Genomic DNA, 23,232 nt, shown 5'->3' on the forward strand with positions numbered 1-23,232 from the left:
ACAAGCCCAAGCTGCTTAAAAAAAACAGATTGGAACCTTGAATGATTCATTTGCTCACACCTTAGAAAAGCAATAGAGTAACAGAAACAGCAGTATCTGTATTGCACAACTTGAAAACAGTCTATTGTATAGGTTAACGTAATACTTTCAAAACTGCACAAAGTGGGAGGTGTTTAAGGGGGACAACAATTTGACAAAGGATATTTGCATCACATTTTCTTCAGAAACTGTGAGAGAATATAAAGCACTCCTCATGTTACCCCACCCTGTCTTCTAACAGGCTCGAGCAAGTAAACACTGAGCTCTCAGCAATTGCAGAAGAGAGAGCGTTGAACCTGCTCTGAAATTTCATTTTAACTACAGCCACACGGAAGGTAAGGGACACTGCAGTCTTTGTTCAATATAAAAGCAGACTTTTGTTTTAAAGTTAAGATATATTACATATACTGTAAGTAGACCATAAGGCCATAACATATAGGAGCAGAATTAGGCTATTTGTCTCATCGAGTCTACTCTATTTCACCATGGCTGATCCAATTTTCCTCTCAGCCCCAATCTCCTGCCTTTTGCCTGTATCCCTTCATGCCCAGACCAATTAAGGATGTATCAACCTCTGCCTTAAATATACATCAAGACTTGGCCTCCGGAGCTGCCTGTGGAAAAGAATTCCACAGATTCACCACTCTCTGTCTAAAGAAATTCCTCCTCATCTCCGTTCTAAAAGGAGATTCCTCCTCATCTCCTCTATTCTGAGGCTGTGTCCTCCGGACTTAAACTCTCCCACCACAGGAAACATCCTCTCGACTCTATGAAGGCCTTTCACCATTCGGTCGGTTTCAATGAGGTCACCCCTCATTTTTCTGAATTCCAGTGAATACAAGCCCAGAGTCATCAAACGCTTTTCATATGACAAGCCATTTAAACCTGGAATAATTTTTGTGTACCTCCTTAAAATGCTCAATAATTATCGAGGTGCAAGTATGCTTTATTGCATATGTTGCTGTTTACCGAGTTAAGGAGAAAATGACGAATTGGTGAATACTTTAAAGAATTGCTGTTATTATATCATTATATAATACATAATTTTTATTTGAATGTATATTTCTGCACCAGATAAGCAATATTTTTTAAAAATAAACTTATAAAACAACATTAAGGGAAATGCTTAAACTCTTTTTTGTTTCTTACCTTGGCTTTAGGAAAACAAAAGGGCTTGTCTTGTCTTTGTTGTTAAGATGAGTTTGACATTCCCACTGAAATATAGGGTGGGGAGGAGGTGAGGAAATCTTGAGCGGCATGAGTCATTAACTTAAAACATTGTTCAGTACTTCATTCTGTTGCAAGAGTTGCTTTCTAATTTATGTTGATCAGTGACCAACAAAAAGCTGAAGTTTCCCATATCAGCAATTTAAATTTTATAATTCAAAATAGGCCAATGTGCCTCACAACTTAAGAAGTAGAGTATACATTGAACAGCTGATAATGCACAGAACTTTATAGAATACTTTTTTGCTGAAAAATCGAATTGCTATCCACTGTATTTTTTCTGCTTTCTCATGATATGGGAGGCCTTTCAGCCCATGAGATTTTGCCAGCTCTGTGGGTAATCCCATCAATCTCATTCCCCCATTAGTTTTGCTATAATTTGTTCTCTTACTTACCCATCAACTCCACTGTGTTTCTCTTGACACCTACCAACAATAGGTGCAAGAACCAGCACATTCTTGGGGTGACGAGGACACTGATCATGGGGAAGATGCAAATTCCACAAAGATAGTTTAAGGTCAGGATTGAACTTGATTTGCTGGAACTATGAGATAGCAATTCTATCTCCAGAGCTACTGTGTCACACAAAAGTAATACAATCCAAAATCATTGCAAAGCTCCTTTGTGTCCACTTCTGGGTGAAATCATATCAAGTGTGAAACCGGCTCAGGAACTATCAGAATCCACGCTATTTTGCCCGATGCTTTTCCCACATCAGATGCACACAGTGATGAACTTGGAGCTTCCCGATCCAGAAAGTGACTCAGTCACAAGTAGTACAAAGAGCCCATCCCACTGAGTTCTACTTTAAGCAGACATTCAATTCAGAACGGCATCTCACCAGCTAGATCCTAATCTCACTGGGCACTGCAATCTCATCACCCAATTTACATAAACTTTCTTCACATTTGCTCAGAGTATTACTGAAGGATCAGTGAGTGGGTAGTTTCGTGGTCTCTCCACTCTGGTCTCGTTCCAACCTTCCATCCTGGCTGTTTCTGCATTAATGGAGGACACGTAGCAATGAATGTCCTGAAGAAGGGTCTTGGCCCAAAATGTTGACTGTTTACTCTTTTCCATAAATGTTTCCTGGCCTGCTGAGTTCTTCCAGCATTTTGTGTGTGTGTGTGTTGCTCTGGATTGCCAGCATCTGCAGATTTTCTTGTGTTTGCAGCAATGAATGAATTTTTTTTTTAATTGACCTGCTTTATGTGAGTCAACAATCTGTGGAGGTGGGAGGTTGGGGACTTGGACTGCGTGTAGGAGGCGATGAATATTTGTCTATGTAAGATTTTATTTATGTTGTATCCTTATTGTAGGGAGTAGAATTAAAGACAATCCCAAGGCATTTTACAAATTATACATTAAACACAAGAAGATAACTAGGGAGAGGGGAGGACTACTCAAGATTGAAAGAGGATATCGATACTTGCAACTAGAGGAGGTGAATGAGGTAATGTCACATTGACATTCACCAAGGATAAGAATGTGGAGGGTAGTGGGATCAATGTGAGGTATGTTGATATCAAGAAGGAGGAACGGTTGGGGCTCTTAAAGAACACTAAGTTGTGATAAGACCTCAGGGCCTGATGGGATCTATCCTAGGATACTGAGAAAGGCAAGAGAGGAGATTGCTGGAGCCTTGACAAATAATTTGTGTATCTTCTTTAGTCTCATGCAAGGTCCCAGAGGATTGGGGAATTGTCCACGTTGCTCCTTTTCTAATGAAGAACAGAGGAAGCGAAGCACAAAATTATAGGCCAGTGAGCTTCACAGCAGTGGGAGGGAAATTATTGAAGAAGATTCTCAGGTACAGGATCGATTTGCAAATGAAAAACATGGGCTCATTAGGACTAGTCAGCATGACTTTGAGGGGATGGAAATGATTAATGAAGATTGGGTCGTGATACACAGATTTCGGTAAAGATTTCACCAGGGACACTCATGGTAGTCTCATCCATAAAATTAAGGTATATGGGATCCTGTGGGGAGTTGAACTGGTGTTGCAGGGCCAGTTATACTTCACCCTGAGTGGAACATTTCTGGTTGTACTCTCTTTGCCCTTTATCATGCTCACCTGGACGCCTACCCCTACGCTCTCACAAGTAATTGGGCAAGGAGGTGCTCTAACGAGGCTTGGTAGATTGGACTCAAAACTGGCTTGGCCATAAAAGACAGATGTAGTGGTGGCATGGTTGTTCCTCTGACTGGAGGTCTGTGGCCAGTGGTGTTCTGCAAGGATCAGTGCTGGGACATTTGTTTGTGATCATTTTGACAAAAATGTAGATGGGTTGATTAGTAAATTTGCAGATTACATAAAGCTTGCCAGTGGTGTGGATAGTGAGGAAGGTTGCCATTGGGATAGTGAGGAAGGATCAGTTGGAAATGAGGGTGGAGGAATGGCAGATGCAGTTTAATCCTAAGAACATCACGTACAAGAGGAAAGTATACAGTGAAAGGCAGGACCCTTTTGGAGAATTAGCACAGAAAGGGATCTTGAAGTGCAAGTCCCCAGCTCCATAAAACTAACAACACAACTAAAATGGGGAGTGGGGTAGTGAGAAGGTAAATTAGGTGAACAGCATATTGGTTCACATTTTGAGCATAAAAGCCAGGAAGTCATGCCACTGCTCTGTAAAATTTTGTTGTACTGTGGTCCCATTTGGAGTACTGTGTGCAGTTCTGGTTGCCACATTACAGAAATGATATGGAGGGGATGCAGAAGGCATTCACCATGATGTTGCCTGGATTAGAGAGCTTTAGTTCGATGCAGAAGTTGGATAAATTTGTATTGTTTTCTCTGGAGCATTGAGGGCTAAGGGGTGACCTGATAGAGGTATTATACAAAAGTGAGAGGCATAGATTGGATGGATAAAATACAGAACAGTGCAGCATAGGAACAGATCCTTCACCCACAACGTTGTGCCAAACCAAATTATTAGTAATCAAATGACCAGCTAAACTAATTCTTCTGCCTACACAACATTCAGATCCTTCCATTTCTCTCACATTCACATGCCTATATAAACATCTCTTAAAAAGTCCCTAATTTATTTGCCTGTACCACCATTACAGGCATTCACCAGTCTCTGGGTAAAAAAAAGTGTCCCACACATCTCCTTTGAACTTACCCCTCTCACCTTAAATGCATGCCCTCTGGTATTTGTCATTTCAACTCAAGTCACTTTTTATTGTCATTTCGACCATAACTGCTGGTACAGTACACAGTAAAAATGAGACAATGTTTTTCAGGACAATGGTACTGCATGAAACAGTACAAAAACTACACTGAACTACGTAAAACAACACAAAAACTACACTAGACTACAGACCTACCCAGGACTGCATAAAGTGCACAGAACAGTGCAGGCATTACAATAAATAATAAACAAGACAATAGGCACAGTAGAGGGCAGTAAGTTGGTGTCAGTCCAGACTCTGGGTGTTGAGGAGTCCGATGGCTTGGGGGAAGAAAATGTTACATAGTCTGGTCGTGAGAGCTCGAATGCTTTGGTGCCTTTTCCCAGATGGCAGGAGGGAGAAGAGTTTGTATGAGGGGTGCGTGGGGTCCTTCATAATGCTGTTTGCTTTGTGGATGCAGCGTGTAGTGTAAATGTCCGTAATGGCGGGAAGAGAGACCCCGATGATCTTCTCAGCTGACCTCACTATCTGCTGCAGGGTCTTGCGATCCGAGATGGTGTAATTTCCAAACCAGGCAGTGATGCAGCTGCTCAGGATGCTCTCAATACAACTCCTGTAGAATGTGATGAGGATGGGGGTGGGGGGGGTGGGAGATGGACTTTCCTCAGCCTTCTCAGAAAGTAAAGACACTGCTGGGCTTCCTTTGCTATGGAGCTGGTGTTGATGGACCAGGTGAGATTCTCCGCCAGGTGAACACCAAGAAATTTGGTGCTCTTAACGATCTCTACCGAGGAGCCGTCGATGTTCAGCAGAGAGTGGTTGCTCTGTGCCCTCCTGAAGTCAACGACCATCTCTTTTGTTTTGTTCACATTCAGAGACAGGTTGTTGGCTCTGTACTAGTCCATTAGCCGCTGCACCTCTCTGTATGGTGACTGGTGGTTCTTGCTGATGAGACCCACCAAGGTTGTGTCATCGGCGAACTTGATGATGTGGTTCGAGCTGTGTGTTGCAGCACAGTCGTGTGTCAGCAGAGTGAAAAGCAGTGGACTGAGCACGCAGCCCTGGGGAGCCCCCGTGCTCAGTGTGATACTGTTGGAGATGCTGCTTCCGATCCAGACTGACTGAGGTCTCCCAGTCGGGAAGTCTAGGATCCAGTTGCAGAGGGAGGTGTTCAGGGTCAGTAGGCTCAGCTTTCCAATTAGTGTCTGAGGGATGATTGTGTTGAATGCTGAACTGAAGGCTATGAACAGCATTCAAACGTACGTGTCTTTTTTGTCCAGGTGGGTTAGGGCCAGGTGGAGGGTGATGGCAATGGTGTCATCTGTTGAACAGTTGGGATGGTACGTGAACTGCAGGGGGTCCAGTGAGGGGGGCATTTCAACCCTGGAAAAAAGATTCTGTCTGTCTCTTCTGTTTATGCCGATCATTCATTTTTAGATATCAAGAGCCAAATATCTGCCATCATGGATGGCAGAGCAGACTTGATGGGCTGAACAGCCTCATTCTATTCCTACGTCTTATGTGCTTATGTCAAATACCAGAAGAGATAGCCTTAAGGTGAGAAAGGAAAAGTTTAATGGAAATTCAAGAGACTTTTTTAATATATATACAGGAAGTGGTAGGTGCTTGGAATGCACTGCCAGGGGAAATAGTGGAAGCAGAAAAAAATAGCAACATTTAAGCGGAATGTAGATGATGTGTAGGCAAATGGGATTAGCTCCAATTGGCATAAGACCATAAGACATAGGATCAGAATTAGGTTGTTCAGCCCAATAAGTCTGCTCTGCCATTCCATGAAGGCTGATTTATTATCCCTCTCAGCCCCATTCTCCTGCCTTCTCCTCCTAACCTCTGATACCCTTACTAATCGAGAACCTACCATAACATAGTTATTGTGGACTGAAGGGCCCATTGTTGTACTGTACTGTTCAATGTTCTACATCCCATGATTCTTTTATTCTTGTATTATCTCCTAGCTATTATCTCATTCACCAGCACTAGAATGTCTCTTTCAAAGAACCTTGGGTCTCTCAATACTTTCAATAGACCTTACCCACTCCCCACCCCACTTTTGATTAGCTATGATGTATTTAATTGGCTGTCATATGAAATGTACTGTAATGATCTAACCCCTTCCATTTTAGGTGCACAGAAACTAGGCAACAGCTCAGGCAGGTGTTCTTGAGTTGGCACCCAATCAAACCTCAATCGAGTACATACTTTTGAGTGCAAACCACAACAAAAGTGGTTGTGTGAGTTTGCAACGAATTGCACATCTTTTTTTGGAGGAGCTGACTTCTGACTAGTTCTACGTGCAAGTATATTGTAGTGCACTAAAAGCTGCATTCTGATTTCTGAGTAGCATTGTTTCACGTTTGGGCTATTGAACAAGGTGCAGGACAATCTCTTGTGAGTATTACTGAATATGTAGATTTCCTTGTGTCTACAGCATAAGTAGTTCAACTATTTATACAAACTCGTGATCCTGTGCAAACGTGTTTAGTTGAACCAAGGTAACGAGCTTCTAAAATGTTTCTTCTGTTCTATAATATCCTGAATGCTTCGCAGTCTAACCGATGTAATGAAAATGAGAATCAATTTATCTTCAATGTGGAAGTTTTGCTTCTGCCCCCAGACAAATGACTGGTGATCTCTTTTAATAACTCAGTAGCCTGAAGATTGAACTATTGCATCAGGGTGGCAGCAACAGAGAAGTACAAATACAGATCATTCTTTTGACATTTGAGTAACTTCCTTTGTTAATGGGAACATAAATATTATCCTGTTTGTGGATTGTTAAATCAGGAGCCTCTTTCCCAGGACCCTCAATGCTAGCGCTCACTTGATATTTCGAGTTCTCAGACAGACCCTTGGGACTGGGAATGATTTGCTTCCACTCTGTATCTATAAGATATGAGATGACTGGTGAGGCTAATGTGGGAACTGCAGATCTCTCCATAGATGTGGCAGAACCTGACTCATGGGATGGTACAGCTTGGAAATTTGGGAGATTGTGCACTTCTCATGAAGGATTTCTGAGTTTTACTGTGTTGCCCCAAATTCTCCTCCACTTCGAGTAATCTGAGGCCAAGAACTTCCAGGAGTCAATAGGAATATTGCATTTGTTTTCAGAGGCTTTGAGCATGTCTTTGAATCTCTTCCACTGTCCATGTCTTGAAGGTGTAGAATGTAAGTCACATTCTTGTACATGCCTCACTGACTGAGTCGACAAGTGTGAGAATCTTGGCCTTCAGATGAATATAAATATCATGATATTTGCACTCTGAAAATTGACCATTGATATTTGGGTGACCTTAGTTCTGACGTATAATTGCTGCAGTGCAGGCTGATTTATGATGTAACAGCTTTGTAGGCATTAATATCTGGCCACCATTTTCTGATGTGAAACACTGGCTTACTTTAGAAGGCCATGGACAGTCAACATTTTGGGTTGGGACTCTTCACTTGGACTGACTCCAGACTGTCTACTTCCTTCCATAAATGCTGCCCGACCGAAAACTTCCTCTGGTGCCTTTGTGTGTTGCTCCAGATTTCCACCTCTTGTGTCCCTCCTCGCTGACATTGTTTGCTTGGGTTCAACTTTGAATGAGCATGTGTTGAGAATGCTTCAAGCCCACAGAAATAGATAATGGAAGGCTTTCAAGCTATTGATTCTGGAAAATGTTTAAACTTTCACTAGTGAAAATTAAGTACTAATGATAGTTGTTTCCATAGAACAGGAGTTCCCAATCTTTTTTATGCCATGGACCAATATCATTAAGCAAGGGGTCTGTGGATCCCAGGTTGGGAACCCCTGCCATAGAAACATGCCCTTTGGGTAATTTACTTAATCATCATGTAGGATCCAACTCTTTGTTAATGCTCTCAACCTATATTAACCCCAAGGTCTATCTAACATTTTTGGACCATACAGCCTGCAATAAATTGTGGCCTTGATTCTGTAGCTCAACAACTAGGCAGAGCAGTCCTGTGTCCAGATCTCCAGATGATTAAGCAGCATTTTTTTCAGCTCTGATAAATATTGCAATGGAGCCAGATCTGAAACACAGACGTGAGTGGCAGAGGTTTTTGACTCATCACTGCGAGTGAGTATCATAGCCCGAAGGAACTGAGCTCATTTGCAGAACCTCTCTTTGGCTCTACTGGTGACAGCCAACATCTAGCTCCCAACAATGCACTAATACTAAAAGAAGATTAAAAGCTGCAGATATTGATATAGTTTGAAAACGTTACTAATACTTACTAAAATTTAAAATGGCTTCATTTTAAAGCACATTAAGCTACTGTTAATTAATAAGAAGAACACTATGTAGTGAAATGAAAAGCAAGACTTACTTTCATAATGAAATCCAGTATCTCTTTAAATGAATGATGCCACACTGGCAGGGGAAGCTTATAGTCCAGGCATGATTTGTTTCAGACCCACTGGCTCAGTAAGTTACAGATCTCCTCTTTACTCTGTGGAGAGTTCAGGGCTGGAGTCAGCAGTATGATAAGTGCAGGAAGTGTTACTTTTTGATCATAAAATGAAGAACAGGTTTGGCATTCATTGCCTGGCAATAATAAATGAACCAAATCAAGGACACACCTGAATCTTCTACTTTCAAGTGAATGCAAATATCACCAACTGCCATCTCAGGACTGATCCATGTAGTTCCAGGCTTCAAGTTCTAAATGAAGATTTTAAACCACTCTATTTACAACTGAATCATGAAGACCAGAGCAAATTATGACCTTGACCTCCCTAGTCAGACTATAAATTAAACTACTTCCTTGACAGTTCCATTCCACTTCCTCACCTGAAGTCTTTGCTCACTAAGTCACCATCAGCACTCAAATCCCTGAAAATCAATGAAGTTAAATGCCGAGAGTGAGAAAACTGAATTCTGATCAGGAAACCTCATGAATTTTCTGCTCCAAAACCAAATAAGAGCAATAAAATTCTATAAAAATATACAATAAAACAATGTAGGTGGACCCAGCTTTTACGGGAGACTCTAAATTCAGGTTACACAGTAAAGACATTTTACTTACTTGACAAATCTCCTGAATGCCACAAGGACTTGCTTCTGATTTATTTTCAGTTTATTGCAAAATTTTAAGTTGCATCAGGATATTTTCACAGATACTTTAACCTCCCGTTCATTATTTAATTATTTAAACGTCTGGTTGACGTTCTTCCATTTTGATTTGAAATAGATAGATTACTTCAATTCAGATTAATTTGGATGGGTCTTAATGGGATATCTATTATAATTTAAAGGCAAATTAAAATACTGACATCACAACAAAAGTAGCTACTGAACAATACGGGTCTTTTGAGATGAGAATATGTGTGTGAGAATTGCCCCATCCAACCAGTTCTTCCAGTTCTTAGCATAACAAACCTTCACTTTTTAAAGCTGTACTCTGCAGTAACTTTGTCTCTTAAGTATAGAATATTCATTCAGTTTTGTTCATTTAGTTGCCTTTGACTCTGATTACTTCTCCCAGGCAGATAAACTGACTCATGATCTACTGAGTTTGCATCATAAGATTTTTTGCTTCTCCCACTCCATTAGCTAAAGTTCAAAAATTACTCAGTTATAGAACTAGTCATCATTAGCCAATGAGAAGCAATGATGCCAATTCCAAGTGGTGACATCAACAGCAGATTACAAATGAGCTTCTTGCCTCCAAATGCTGCAAACTCTATTCTTGTACTTAAAAATAGATTTTCTTCTTTCTTAGCATTGAACCCTGAGTTAAAGAATCCACTGCTATGAGCCGCAAGTAACCAAGTAGTTTGGTGCTTTGTTAAATGCATATAGTGTATGCAGTAATGTAAATTGATGCCAAAAATTGAGGAGGCATTCAAATCACCGATAATATTCTCCCAAAAGTAATTAGGCAGCATACAAAATATGATATAAGTCGTAAGTAAAAACCATTTGCAAAGTTCAAAAGATTTGAAACAGTGCCACTGTGTATTCATTCTTAGCACCTAAGTACAAACTTGTCTCAGGTTGAGAATGTAAAATATTTCCCTATAATTCCTTAATATTGAATAATATCTTTAAACACTTCTTTCTTAATTTGCAAATTTACTTAAGTTTTGCAAAATATTATAAATTATGCGTATTCATGACCACTTTGGGAAGTATTTTATTGTTTCTTCTTTATGAAAATATTGGATATTGAATTTTGCAAAACATATTTTCAGAGTGTTTATATTCTTGTATATGACGTACGAAGTCAATGAACAGCTCTCTGTATAGTACCTTAGAATCAATTTGTAATTACATCTGACTGACTGCAATGGAGTGATAGAGGTTGGGGAGAGTGCCTGAGCAAATCTTGTTGATTTGGGATTATGAGAAAAACAGAAATACCAACCAAGTCTGGCGACATCAGAACTCAGATCAGTTAATCAAACATGTTTTAACTTGCAGAGATGAGGAAGGATTAGAGCGAACAAAAGGAGCCTCTGTCATGGGATAAAGACCAAAAGAGATTGAGTGCAGTTTCTATTGTCTCCAATCTCTCACAGACATTCCCTTTAAGTTTTCCTGTCCTCCCCGCTTCTCTGCAAACTAAAACATGTTTGATTACTAACTTTGCTTGGTTCTGGTGCCCCACAGCTGCTGCTGCCAACCAATTCTAACATTCTTTCTTTTTATTTTAGATTTCAAACACCTGTGGTTGTATGCTTTATGATTTGTGGAGTTTGAGAATTGTTAGACTTTTGAATTTTGAGGAAATGACCTGAATCCTGGTGATCATGTTGTTTGGGACACATTCTCTTAATACTCAATTAGGGTCTGATGAGGGCTGATTTTGAACAGAGTTGATGCATTGAGAGAATACATCTTGATTGGTTGATATCTGATATTTCCCTGGTTAGTGTGACACTCCACCTTGAAAAGAGAGAAGCTTTTTTTACGTCTAACAACAAGACCTGTACTGATCCACTTCATCAAATAGATTGCACTTCTTTGAACAGATGTTATTGAGAAATATACCTGACATAATCACTATATATACCTGAAATATAATCACTATGTACTAGCTATTTACTATACTATGTAATCACTCCTATGTACTGAATATTACTATGTATTATTTTACTAGAGACATTTTACTATGTATTGTTTTACTAGATACCTTGTATTCTCTTAGCTACATACTATGGCAGTTAAAGAACATCTGTTTATCCTTAGCAGCACTAATTAGCTGAAATGTACCCCATATATTATACAATAGAATGGCTTATGAAGAGATAACGGTGGCAGACAGGATGGTATGAACAGGAACTGTAATGTGAGGGAGGTTAAGGGAGGCTGACTGAGAAACAACCGTGGCCAGAAATGAGGCCCAAGATGTGAACTGGAAAGAAATACTGGTGGCGCACCGAGAGCTAGGCAAGAGCGATTGATTAGTTAATGTATAGATGATATGCAACTAAAAATTGATTGGGTATGCTGATAAAACCAAAATGTAACTGAGATAAGAAATTACTATAAAGAATGCTGTACACCAGAGCTCGGTGGGCTTTCGGTGACAAGTTCATTGATTGCCTCAGCCCTTGTTTGCAAATAAAGGTTTAAACTTCTCGAGGAATTATCTGCGTCTCCTGGTCACTTCAAGTAACCACGACAATGTCTCCTTGTTTCACTAAACCAAGTCGTTCAGGGTACTGAAACTCGTCAACTACACTAACTCACCAATCTTAATCACTGCACACAATTTGGCACAAAGGTTGAATATTAATAGCTACTATGTGTTGAAACTCTCAAGTACAGTACCAGATTCAGACCACAGAATTTGCCCTCAAAGAAAGATAATCTTTCCCCAAACGGAACTATTATTTTTAAATATAAATACCCATGGATCCTACAAGGGTTCCAAGAATTGTCCTTACACCAAAATTGCCCTAAATCAGAAATGTTGGCTGGGATCTCAAGCATTGCACTGGTAGGTTAATTAGTTAATTAATTACAGATCTAGCTGAACCTCAGAATATCAGACCAGAGAGATTCTGGTGTAGTACATGAAAATGGCTCAACAATTTATGGATATTACATTACTGAGAATGTGGTTAATGCTGTGAAACAGAGTTCCTCTTTTCACATATATTAGGATATTGCAAATGTGTTTTGGGGTTTTTTATACTGCATATTTTCACTGAACTCATAAGCACTTTTTAAAAGGACATATTCATGGTAGATATAACAAAAAGTTCTTCTGTACGCATACGTTAAAGAGGCTGTTCTCCAGAGAAACCAGGTGACCTTGCCTCTTTAATAGCCAAATACAGAAGTTTTAATCTGCTGCTTATCTGTGACTGAGAATTAATGTAATAAATATTTTAAAGTTACCAATAGATGACAGAATAGCATTGCACCTAAGTGTGCACACTGTAGATCAGAAACTGGACTAATCATCCAAATGCAAAGGTTCAAATCCCACCACAGCAATTGAATTTGTAAAATTATGTTTAATTTAAATCAATAAATAAGTATGAGTAGCCTGCAGACAAAACAGTGATAAAGAATAGTTTGTACAGTGAGCAAAGGCACAGACTACTTAGGAGTCTGGTCATCAATTTGATGGGAAAGTCCACATGAATGGACTGGTGATGTGGGCAATGAAATGCTTGCAAAAATAGGCCTGCCAGAGAGCCAGCAAGGTCAAGTCCAGTTCTATAAACAGGGCTTTTGCCAAAGCCTGGCCCCTGTCCTTTCCAGATGGAAGTGTTGGTGTGTCTTATCAGCATAGTAGTGAGAGTCAATCATTTTGCAGCATTAATGGGTTGTTGTGGCATTTCCCTTTGCAAGTACAAGGTCAGAAATCTGTCATGGCATCCAGAAAACTTAGTCTATGGTTATCATTACTGTGAAAAATGGAAACTATTTTAGAAAAGAACTTTCTATATGTCTCAGCAGTCTCTCTTCTGAGAGTTAGACACTTAGGTCTGCTGAAGTACTGGCTGAGGGGTAAAAGTGGAAATGCTAGAAACACTCAAGATGTCAGGCAACATAACTTGAAAGATAGACAAAGGCTAGCATTTGTAACGGTGAGCCTTTGACTCCATGCTGTCCGACCTGCTAAATATTTCCAGCATTTACAATTTTTTTCTGTGCGATGCTCAATATTTTCATTTCCTGGCCCAAGGGAAAGACAATGCTATTTTGAGGCATCAGTGGGATTGTGTAGACATGTAAGAGAGTAAAGTTTGCAGATGATAGGAAAAGAACAAGGGCATGGTACTGGTGGTGTTCCTCTACCAGGAACCAGCCAATGTATTGCAATGGTTCCATGATTCCACATCCTCCATGCATGCTGCATGTCCTGTTGAATTCCTCCAGTGTCTTTATTTTACCATTGTTTACTCTGCTGCTAACCAGCCAACTGAGATGCTGACATTTGGCCAACAGCATCTGTTAGCTCAGAGGGTTTGAAGTAATTCATCAAGACAGCTGTAGCCAATTTCATGACCTGTTGTACAGCTTGAGGGGACTCAAAGAGGTACTGCTTGAGGGTGCAACTCAGAGGAATGGGCATGGAACTAAGGGAACTTAAGTTTCTGCAATGTTTCATGTGGTTTGCTGCAGAAATACAAACTTGAAGGTTGATTTCCTTTGGCTTTTATTTAATGGTGTGATCAAGCAGTTACTGGAAAGGGGAGATTGCACACTGTCTCTAGCACTTTCTCTTATTGTTTCAGATTCTCAGCATCCAGCTTTTAGCTGAAAACCAGTGACTTAGACCAGTGTACTTCTCAAACCTTAACCCTCAACCAAACGTATTCCTATATTTTCTGTGTATATTTCTCACTGCTATTTCTGCAGTTTGAGCATGTGCACCACTTTTGACTTTAATCTTGCATCAATATAAAACAATTATTAGGCTGCACTTGGACTATAGTGTGCTCTATCCCAGGAAGGGTTTAGAAAGAGTACAGAAGAAGTTTTCTGGGATGCTGCCTGGATTAGTGGTTATGACCTTCCAGAAGACATTGAACAAACTTGGTTCATTTTTTCTGGGTGTCAGAGGCTGAGAGAGATCTCATGGAATTTTAAAAAAATTATGAGAGGTATAGATAAGGCAGACAATCAGAATCCTTTTTCCCCCCAGGGTAGAAATTACAAATTGTAAAGGACTTGTGTTTAAGGTAATGGAGGAAGTTCAATGGAGATGTGCAGAACAAGTATTTTACACAGGGAGTGCTAAGTGCCTGGTGGCAGTAGTGAAAGAAGATATGATAGTGGCATTTAAGAGGCTTTGAGATAAATACATGAATATGCAGGGAATGGAGGGATATGGATTTTGTGCAGTTTAAGAGATGTAGTTTAATTTAGCATTGTGTTTGGCACGGACATCATAGGCAGAAGGTCCTCGTCCTGTGGTGTGATGTATTGTGTTCTATGTAAGTGCTTGGAGACATCATAACAACTCACCATGCTATGGCACGCAACAAACTAATTCTAGTGGCAGAAGAGAGCAGGGTCTGTGTGATGGGGACCTCTAATGATGATGGGTGCTTCCCTATGACTGCATTTTATGCAGATGTGCTCAATGGTTGGGAGGGTTTGACCCATGATGTACTGGGCCGAACACACTACCTTTTTTCGGATTTTCCGTTCAAAGGCATTGTTGCTTCCATACCAAGCCGTGATGTTGCCAGTCAATATACTCTCCACTACACATCTATAGAAGTTTGGCAAACTTTTAGATGTCATGCTGAATCTTCGCAGGCTCCTCAGGAAGTAGAGGCGATGCCGTGCTTTATTTTGCAATTACACATACTTGCTGGGTCCAGGACAGTTAAATATACTTCACAATATTTTTATTTGCAGTTACTTGTCATTTTTATAGTAATATTATATTACAAATGCATTTTAGTTCCTCCCACCTGACAAGTACAGTCATTTCTTGAATTTAGACTTACTTTGTTTGCCTGTAATATGATGCCGTTAGATGAAAGACATCAAAACACTGTTTTATTTTTACATAATATTTCACTTAAAGGATGTAAATATCCAATGCCTGCAAAATGGGTTGCACCTACTTATTTTGATTGATTGCAGTTACTGTTCAAGGTGAATTGGATCCCCCTCAAAAAGATTACAAAATTGGCTAAAATCCAGTTTGAAATAGTGATTGGGTGTGAAATTAATACCAGAACAGCACTATTTTTTATTAGTATCATGACTGATATTTAGTTTGAGCAACTCAAAAGATATTTTCCTTTTATATTTTCAGTATGATACAGTTACATGATAATCACTATTATTTTTAAGTTTCTCCTTTAAAATATGTGCTTTGATTTGAAGTTCAACTTGTACAATTGTTTCTGGTATTAATAAATTAGACCAATTACTGAAAATACAGAAGTTACAATCAATGAGTAAAATGTTATATTCATTGGCATTTTATTTTTTTGTTTGATAGAACTTTCACTGTTAATGTCAAAATTCGGAGTGTTGACGAGAATGGGACTGAAATTTGATGTCATCATCTTCATTTTCTGCTTGTACCTGATCAGTCAGACAACAGGTAAATTATGATATCCAGCTTGGGGAGAGTTGACGATTTGTGATGTAATTGAGTTCTTACAGAGATGTGATTTTATTTCTTCCCTGGTGCTATTTTTCCAACTTTTTTGATTAATTTCATTGCATACATTACAGTTCAATTCGACAATGTGCAATTCAAGTTGCTTTGACTGTAACTTGGAACCTGGACAGCAAGGTGGTGCAGTGGATAGTGTTGCTGCCTTAAGAGTCCTCCAATTTACTCACAGTTTACCCTGACCTTTGATACCATCCGTGCAGTCTCTAAACCTCCCCTATGACTACATGTGTGTTTTCCCTTGGAATTCTGGCAGTTATAAGGTAAATTGGCAACTGTAAATTATCCCCAGATAGTTTAGTTAAGATGGTAGGAGAAAGAGCACCTTGCAGAGAAATGGAATTGACGGGATTGACCGAAGGATGCACAGACCAGATTGGCCAAACGGTCTTCTTCGGTGTCATGAGACAATATGAAGATATGTTCTTGAAATTCCTTAATCTACTGTATAGTGTTCATCTGGCTGATTTTGGGTGAGAGCTGCAAGGGAAATTAGCAGAACCTATCAACCTACAATATTCTGGGTTGTGTATATGCATGAAGTGTTCTAGGAAAGGCAGATGAGTTCAAGGCATAGATAAATACCTGGAATTATGATGTTGTAGCCATTAATGACTTTGGTTGCAGGAGAGGCAGGACTGGCAGCTCAATATTCCAGGGTTCCGTTGTTTTAGGTGCGATAGAATGGGAAGGATTAATGGAGGGATTGGCGTTACTAGACAGGGAAAATGTCCTTAATCAGTACATAGAAGTCCCAGTGGGAGAGTGTGCAAAACTTGATCTCCTATCCAAAAGGATCTTGGTGATTATAGGGATGACCTGCAGTAGACTGAAAAGCTTGAGAATGTTGCTATTAAGAAAGAGGATGTGCTGGAACTTTTGGAAAGCATCAAGCTGGATAAGTCACCGGGACCGGACGGGATGTACCCCAGGCTACTGTGGGAAGTGAGGGAGGAGATTACTGAGCCTCTGACGATGATCTTTGCATCATCAATGAGGACAGGAGAGGTTCCAGAGGATTAGAGGGTTGCGGATGTTGATCCCTTATTCAAGAAATGGAGTAGGGATAGCCCAGGAAATTATAGGCCAATGAGTCTTACTTCAGTGGTTGGTAAGTTGATGGAGAAGATCCTGAGAGGCAGGATTTATTAGCATTTGGAGAGGCATAATATGATAAGGAATAGTCAGCATGGCTTTGTCAAAGGCAGGTCGTGCCTTACGTGCCTGATTGAATTTTTTGAGGTTGTGACTAAGCACATTGACGAAGGTAGAGCAGTAGATGTAGTGTATATGGATTTTAGCAAGACATTTGATAAGGTACCCCATGTGGTGAACTACATATACCTGTCTGGACACGTCCCCCCGCTGACTGCTCCTGTGGCTCCTCCCACTGACCGTGGCTCCTCCCACAGACCCCGGTATAAAGGCGATTGAGGCCTGAGCCCTGCCCTCAGTCTCCAGGATGTAGTATGGTGGTCAATTACTGCTTGTTCTTTCTTCCAGTCAATAAAAGCCAATATCTCGTCTCATGTCTCGGAGAGTTATTGATGGTGCATCACCCCATGCAAGGCTTATTGAGAAAGTAAGGGGGCATGGGATCCAAGGGGACATTGTTTTGTGGATCCAGAACTGGCTTGCCCAGAGAAGGCAAAGAGTGGTTGTAGACGGGTCATATTCTGCATGGAGGTTGGTGACCAGTGGAGTGCCTCAGGGATCTGTTCTGTGACCCCTACTCTTCATGATTTTTATAAATGACCTGGATGAGGAAATGGAGGGATGGGTTAGTAAATTTGCTGATGATACAAAGGTTGGGGGTGTTGTGGATAGTGTGGAGGGCTGTTAGAGGTTACAATGGGACACTGATAGGATGCAAAACTGGGCTGAGAAGTGGCAGATGGAGTTCGACCCAGATAAATGTGAGGTGGTTCATTTTGGTAGGTCAAATATGATGGCAGAATATAATATTAATGGTAAGACTCTTGGCAGTGTGGAGGATCAGAGAAATCTTGGGGACAGAGTCCATAGGACACTCAAAGCTGCTGTGCAGGTTGACTCTGTGGTTATGAAAGCATACAGTGCATTGGCCTTCATCAATCGTGTGATTGAGTTTAAGAGCCGAGAGGTAATGTTGCAGCTATATAGGACCCTGGTCAGACCCCACTTGGAGTACTGTGCTCAATTTTGGTTGCCTCACTATAGGAAGGACGTGGAAACCACAGAAAAGGTGCAAAGGAGATTTACAAGGATGTTGCCTGGACTGGGGAGCATGCCTTATGAGGATAGGTTGAGAACTCTGCCTTTTCTTCTTGGAGCAACGGAGGATGAGAGGTGACTTGATAGAGGCGTATAAGATGATGAGAGGCATTAATCGTGTGGATAGTCAGAGGCTTTTTCCCAGGGCTGAAATGGCTGCCACAAGAGGACATAGTTTTAAGGTGCTTGGAAGTAGGTACAGAGGAGATGTCAGGGGTAAGTTTTTTACACAGAGAGTGGTGAGTGTGTGGAATGGGCTGCTGGCGGTGGTGGTGGAGGCGGAAATGGTAGGGTATTTTAAGAGACTCCTGGATGGGCACATGCTGCTTAGAAAAATAGAGGGCTATGGGTAAAGCCTCGGTAGTTCTAAGGTAGGGAGATGTTTGGCACAGCTTTGTGGGCCAAAGGGCCTGTATTGTGCTGTATGTTTTCTATGTTTCTATGTTTTTATTAGGGAATGAGACAGGGTTGGTGACAGAGGTTTGGGTAGGGGAACAGGTTACATCTAGTGATGATAATGCCAATAGTTTTCAAGTAAATATGTTAAAGGATAAGTCTAATCTACGGGTTGAAATTCTAAATTGAAGAAAGGCCAATTTTGATGGTATCAGAAAGGATCTGGCAACTGTTTATTGGGACAGGCTGTTTTCTGGCAAAGGTGTACTTGGTAAGTGGGAGGCCTTCAAAAGTGAAATTTTTAGAATAAAAGGCAGAGATCACAGGTTTAGAGAACCTTGGTTTTCAAGAAATATTAAGCCCCTGGTTAAGATAAGATGGGAGATGCATAGCAGATATAGTAACAAATGAAGTACTTATGGAACATAAAAAAGGAAGAGAAAGAAATCAGGAGAGTTAAAAGAAGATATGAGTTGCTCCAGCAGACAAAGTGAAGCAAGGTCCTAAGGGATTCTACAGATATGTTAAGAGCAAAAGGATTGAAAGGAACAAGATTGGTCCTCTGAAAGACCAGGATAGTAATCAAGGGAGATGGGGGAGATCTTAAATGGAATTTTTTGCATCGGTATTTACTCAGGAAACAGACACAGAGTCTATAGAGTGAGGTAAATCAGCAGTGAAGTCATGGACCCTATACAGATCACAGAGGAGGAGGTGTTTGCTGTCTTGAGGCAAATTGGGGTGGATAAATCCCTGGAGCCTGACAAGGTGTTCTCTCAGACCCTGTGGAAGGCTTGTGCAGAAATTGCAAGGGAACCTAGCAGAGGTATTTAAATCATCCTGAGCAACAGCTGAGGTACCGGATGGTAGGAGGATAGCTAATGTTCAAGGAATCAATGTGTGTTTATTATCAAAGTATGTCTGCAGTATACAAGCCTAAGATGTTTCATCCCACAGACAGCCAAGAAACAAAGAAACACCTTGGAAAGAAAACATCAAATATCCAACGCGCAAAAAAAAACAAATTGCGCAAATGGCAAAAAAAAAACAAGTGAAAAACACACAGAATATAAAACATCAAACCACAGGGTCAATGAAACTGTTCAGGAATGTCCAGTTTAGCTCAGTCCGGTTCAATTTAGCGCTGTGTCGTTGATTGACTGCAGCCCGCAGAGCCAGTCTGCTTCGATCAAAGTCGCGCAAAATAGCAACTAAAAAGGAGTAACCAGGAACCAGAAACATATACAACACGAACTGCAGGATCCAATCCACAAACCGCGTTGATTAAACCTTGCCCAAGACTCTGGCAACGTCGAGCGAGAGGGCGAGGGAGACCGGCGAAAAGCACGCACCTTCCTCCAGCAGCAATGAATGAGAGGGAGAGAGAGACCAGGCAGATGGCGCTGAGCACCGACTCACTTTCCACTCTTGTCCTCGTGGATTCCAATCTTGTTCTATGCTTCAATCAGGAAAATGGAGTCAATTATGGGCTCATGCCCTGTCTCCTGGCTGTTGTTCTGCTATTTAAAAAAGGCTCTGAAAATAAACCAGGATATTATAGGCTGGTGAGCCTGACATCAGCAGTGGGAAAGTTATTGGAAGGTATTCTAAGCTTTGGAAGGAAGTTGCCAGGAAAGTTGATGAAGGCATGTTAGTGGATGTTGTCTATATGGACTTCAGCAAGGCATTTGACAAGGTCCCACATGGGAGGTTGTTTAAATAGGTTCAGTCACTTGGCACTCAAGATGAGGTAGTAAATTGGATTAGACAATGGCTTTGTAGGAGAAGCCAAAGAGTGGTAGTAGATGGTTGCCTCTGTACTGGAGGCCTGTGACTAGTGGTGTGGCCACAGGGATTGGTGCTGGGTCCGTTGTTTGTCACCTATATCAATGATCTGGATGATAATGTGGTTAACTGGATCAGCAAATTTGTGGATGTCCCCAAGATTAGGGGTGCAGTGGACAGCGAGGAAGACTATCAGGACTTTTAGTGACATCTGAACCAGCTGGAATAATGAGCTGAAAAGTGGCAGATGGAATTTAATTCAGACAAGTGTGAGGTGTCACACTTTGGTAGGACCAACCAAGGTAGGTCTTACACAGTGATCATTAGGGCACTGTGGAGTGCCGAAGAACAAAAGGATCTGGGAATACAGGTTCAAATGTTCATGGAAAATAGTGTTACAGGTAGGTAGAGCCATAAATAAAGCTTTTTGGTACATTAGCCTTCATAAATCAGAGTAATGAGTACAGGAGTTGAGATGTTATATTGAAATTGTATGTAACATTGGTGAGGTATATTTTGGAGTATTATGTGCAGTTTTGGTCACCCACCTACAGGAAGATGTAAATAAGGTGGAAAGAGGACAGAAAAAATTTAGAAGGACATTGCCGGGACTGGAGGACCTGAGTTATGAGGAAAGATTGAATAAGTTCGCTCTTTATTCCTTGCAACATAGAAGATTGAGGGTAGATTTGATAGGAGATATATAAAATTATGTAGAGTATAGAAAGGGTAAATGCAAGCAAGCTTTTTCCACTGAGGTTGAGTGGGACTGCAACTAGAGGACATGGGTTAAGGGTGAAAGGTGAGATGTTTAAGGGGATCATGGGGGCAACTTCTTCTATCAGATTGTGGAATGAGCTGCCAGCACAAGTGGTGCATGCATGCTCAATTTCGTTTGAGAGGAACTTGGACAGGTATACAGATGGCAGGGGTATGGAGGGCTATGGTCCCGGTGCAGGTCGATGGGAGAAGACATTTTAAATGGTTTTGCATGGACTAGATAGGCCCAAGGGCCTGTTTCTGTGCAGTACTTTTCTATGACTTTGCATATCCTCCATACGTTTGTTTCTGCATAGCATGGGATTTTACTTTTGATTTTATAGAAATAAAGGCAATGATTTTAGTTCAGGCTCTTTAGCAAATCGGTAGACACTAAAACTGACCTGGGTTTAATTCAAAATCCCTGAACAGTCTTCCTTTGGTTTGAGAATATCTATTCTGACTGTATTAGAGGTTATTATTGACATCAGTTTCTGGTGCTAAAATACAGCTAACTGGAGTAATACACCAACTTTGACCCGTGTCTTCATCTAGTGTGTTATCATCCATCAAACTGTCATGGAGCACTGACTTTGTTACTTACCCTATAGATTAGAAGATTAAAGAACCTCGGAATCTTTTCAACATGTATCTATGCAGACATGTTTATGTATTACAAATAAATCAATGAACAACAGTGCATGAATAGCAATTTTTTTCCTGACGTTACTAACATTCGTATCTTGTTTGACATTCACAGTGGCTTCTCAAAGAAGTGGTAAAGACTCAAAAAAGGTAACGTAATTCACTCAAATTTTCAGGCAGTGAATATGAATGAAGAAGAGCGGGTCTTTCAGCATAATGAATTCCAGTTGCTATTTCCCTGGAACTGCTTGCTTTGATCTTACTTCTAAAGCAACAAGCTCATGGAGTTCTGTTATTATGGACCTCTCAATAAAAATAACTCACTTGATTGTCAACAGTACTGAAACCTTTCAGTCACGTTTCTTTAGCAAGCAGAATTGAGAAAGATTCCTTTTGCAATTCTCTACATTGACATCTGGCTTGAGACAACAACATACATTGCATGAGTACTGCAATTCCAATTAGAGATCCACCATTCCTGGATGAGACCACCGAAACATACATTTGCACGTTACTGCATTTGTCAATGTGGAGCAGACAGTGAGTACGTAAATCTGGTGGGAGCAAAAGATGTCGGGAATGGTGAGCAGTGGAGCTGGTGTTGGGGGGGGGGGCGCAGGTGGCAGAGAAGGAGCACCAGGGCTGGGGTTTGGCACAGGTGCGGACACGCCCAGCCCTGAGACACCAGGCAAGGTCATTTGATTCCAGACAGTTGGTTTATTGATCATTACTGAATGTCTCTCTGGTGCTTCCAACTCCTCCCTTCTCCCTGCCCCTTTCCTACTTTCAGTCCACAACAGACACCCATATCAGAATCAGGTTTATCATCACTCACATATATCATGAAATTTGTTTCTTTTTGCAGCAGCAGTACAGTGTAATACATAAGATTACTTCAGTACTATACAAAGTCTTAAGCTCCTTAGCTACATATACTGTATGTGTCTAAGACTTTTGTACAGTACTGTATATTACCTTCAATGTGACAAGAAACCCTGTGGATCTTCACAGGGATAATATGAATAGAAGTCTGGCAATTGAGCCACCTAGTTTTGTGAGTCGAAAGATTGATAAAGGAAACCAGGTTTAAGAATCACCTTCATGAAGGAAAGTAGTGTTGAGTTTAGAGAGGTTTTGGGAACTACCTCCGGAGACTGGGGCCTTGGTATCTGAAAACTTTGCTGTTTATGGTTGGGTAATTTAGAGCTGAGAATTGGACAAGTGCAGATACCTTGAGGGATATGTGGCAGCAGTGATTATAAGGATAAGAAGAAATAAGACAAAATAAATTATAAAACATTGGTGAGAAATTTAAAATCAATGCATTCTTAAACAAGAGTCTATGTATGTCAA

The 23,232-nt window shown here is 40.7% G+C and overlaps 1 protein-coding gene across 2 annotated transcripts in view; it reads left to right on the forward strand.

Annotated features, from left to right (window-relative positions):
* Positions 1-209: 209 nt before the first annotated feature.
* LOC140716822 (otoancorin-like) overlaps positions 210-23,232 on the forward strand; it is a 105,317-nt gene continuing 82,294 nt past the window's right edge. Inside the window, exons 1-3 of one of the 2 annotated variants that reach the window (XM_073029753.1) lie at positions 210-374; positions 15,862-15,966; positions 21,995-22,029. In XM_073029753.1, the coding sequence (XP_072885854.1) occupies positions 15,876-15,966; positions 21,995-22,029 (126 nt within the window). In that variant the 5' untranslated portion in view covers positions 210-374; positions 15,862-15,875. The remainder of the gene's footprint in view (positions 375-15,861; positions 15,967-21,994; positions 22,030-23,232) is intronic. The other variant, XM_073029755.1, reaches the window with a different exon arrangement.

Source organism: Hemitrygon akajei, chromosome 26, assembly GCF_048418815.1.
Source record: "Hemitrygon akajei chromosome 26, sHemAka1.3, whole genome shotgun sequence".
Taxonomy (NCBI): Eukaryota; Metazoa; Chordata; class Chondrichthyes; order Myliobatiformes; family Dasyatidae; genus Hemitrygon; species Hemitrygon akajei.